Genomic DNA, 1807 nt, shown 5'->3' on the forward strand with positions numbered 1-1807 from the left:
CCCACCCCTTCCGAACCAAAATAAGGGATTTGTAGCATGTTAGGAGGTCAATGTACTTGATTCCACGCAAAAAATCCGAGTTTTTTTAATTTTTTTCTTAGTGAAAATCGTGTGGGTGTTAATATAGAAATTTACCGTGAAATCTTTACACACACATTGAATTTTAAGGATTTTATCGAAAATAACATTTATGAAATAGCATGCGACAATATATTTAGGAACCATAAGCAATAGATTTTTCTGTGGTGATTATGTATTCTACGTTGAAATCATTTCGGGAAATCTTGAAATAGCTGTGAAAAGAGCAACGACGTGCGAAATGCCAAAAGATTTTTACAGCAAAACCAGCCAAACTATGGGAATAATATGTAATTCTAATAATGAAATAAATAGAGAAAAATGTGCGTTTTTGTTTTTGCTTTGTTTTCTTTTCTTTTACTGTGGTATATAAATAAATATTAGCCAGATAGATTTTTAAAAGCCAAACCAGATTTCAGCCACAGTTGTTGGCCTTCGCTGGCCGCTAAATTAATCGGGGACGTAGAAAATATGACACCGTTTCAAAGCTCTCGCACTCTTTTCATGTAAAAGTATGGCGATGACAAAAGATATAAAATCTGTCTTTGATGAAGCTGTTATTTTAGAGAAAACAAACAAAGAAGCTTCTATAGAATTGTTGACAAATGTTTGTAAGTAATTATATTTGCTACATTAATATTGGCATTTGTACAAATTGATCATTTTTAATTATTGCTGACTCACAGGGGAGCAGTCATTGTTTGGGAATCCAGACACAAATTTACCGGGTTTTTTTTTTTGCCTTTTCGTTTTTAATTCACTTCTTTCTAGAGAAATCATTATTTATAACGATTGTATTATATATATATATATATATATATATATATATACCTCTTTTACCTCTTTTACTTGTTTCAGTCATTTGACTGCGGCCATGCTGGAGCACGCCTTTAGTCGAATCAAATCGACCCCAGGACTTATTCTTTGTAAGCCTAGTACTTATTCTATCGGGCTTTTTAGCCGAACCGCTAAGTTACGGGGACGTAAACACCAGCATCGAGTGTCAAGCGATGTTGGGGGGGGGACAAACACAGATACACAAATACATATATATATATATATATATACATATATACGACGGGCTTCTTTCAGTTTTCGTCTACCAAATCCACTCACAAGGCTTTAGTCGGCCCGAGGCTATAGTAGAAGACACTTGCCCAAGGTGCCACGCAGTGGGACTGAACCCAGAACCATGTGGTTGGTAAGCACACAGCCACTCCTACGCCCAGATAGAAAGTTTCAGCGCTATTGTTTATGAATTTATAACGTATTTTTTTATTATTCTAAATAGAATGCATTTTTTTAAATGTATTTCATTATAATATTTATAGATAAAATTCCAGTTCCTTGGATTACTTGCATATAAATTGGATCTTTGTATGTAAATTATCGAAAGAGAGTAGGATTCCTAACACTCACCCTCATAACTATTCAGGATTACGCAATATTTTCCTTTAATTCAATTGAAACTCTCTAAATTCTGTTCAAGGATGCAAAATATCTTCTGTCTAAACTTTAATCAAACTTATTTTCCTAATTTTATTAAACTGTGATGAACTAAAACTTTGTTCTTAGTATTTAACTCTAGATCTGCGCTAAACTTATAAACCAGTGGTTCCCAACCTTTCCACTACCAAAGACCCCTTTTATTTAAATGAGTTTTCTCACCCCTTTTAATATGCTTGTTCTTATGTGAAATTTTGAATTTAGTTTACAGACCCCCCCCCCC

General features: G+C 33.9%; 1 protein-coding gene across 1 annotated transcript in view; it reads left to right on the plus strand.

Moving 5' to 3' along the window:
* The first annotated feature begins 532 nt into the window (after positions 1-532).
* LOC106874716 (26S proteasome non-ATPase regulatory subunit 11) overlaps positions 533-1807 on the plus strand; it is a 15891-nt gene continuing 14616 nt past the window's right edge. Inside the window, exon 1 of the mRNA XM_014922546.2 lies at positions 533-689. Within this exon, the coding sequence (XP_014778032.1) occupies positions 593-689 (97 nt within the window). The 5' untranslated portion in view covers positions 533-592. The remainder of the gene's footprint in view (positions 690-1807) is intronic.

The sequence above is a fragment of the Octopus bimaculoides genome, chromosome 9 (assembly GCF_001194135.2).
Source record: "Octopus bimaculoides isolate UCB-OBI-ISO-001 chromosome 9, ASM119413v2, whole genome shotgun sequence".
Classification (NCBI taxonomy): domain Eukaryota; kingdom Metazoa; phylum Mollusca; class Cephalopoda; order Octopoda; family Octopodidae; genus Octopus; species Octopus bimaculoides.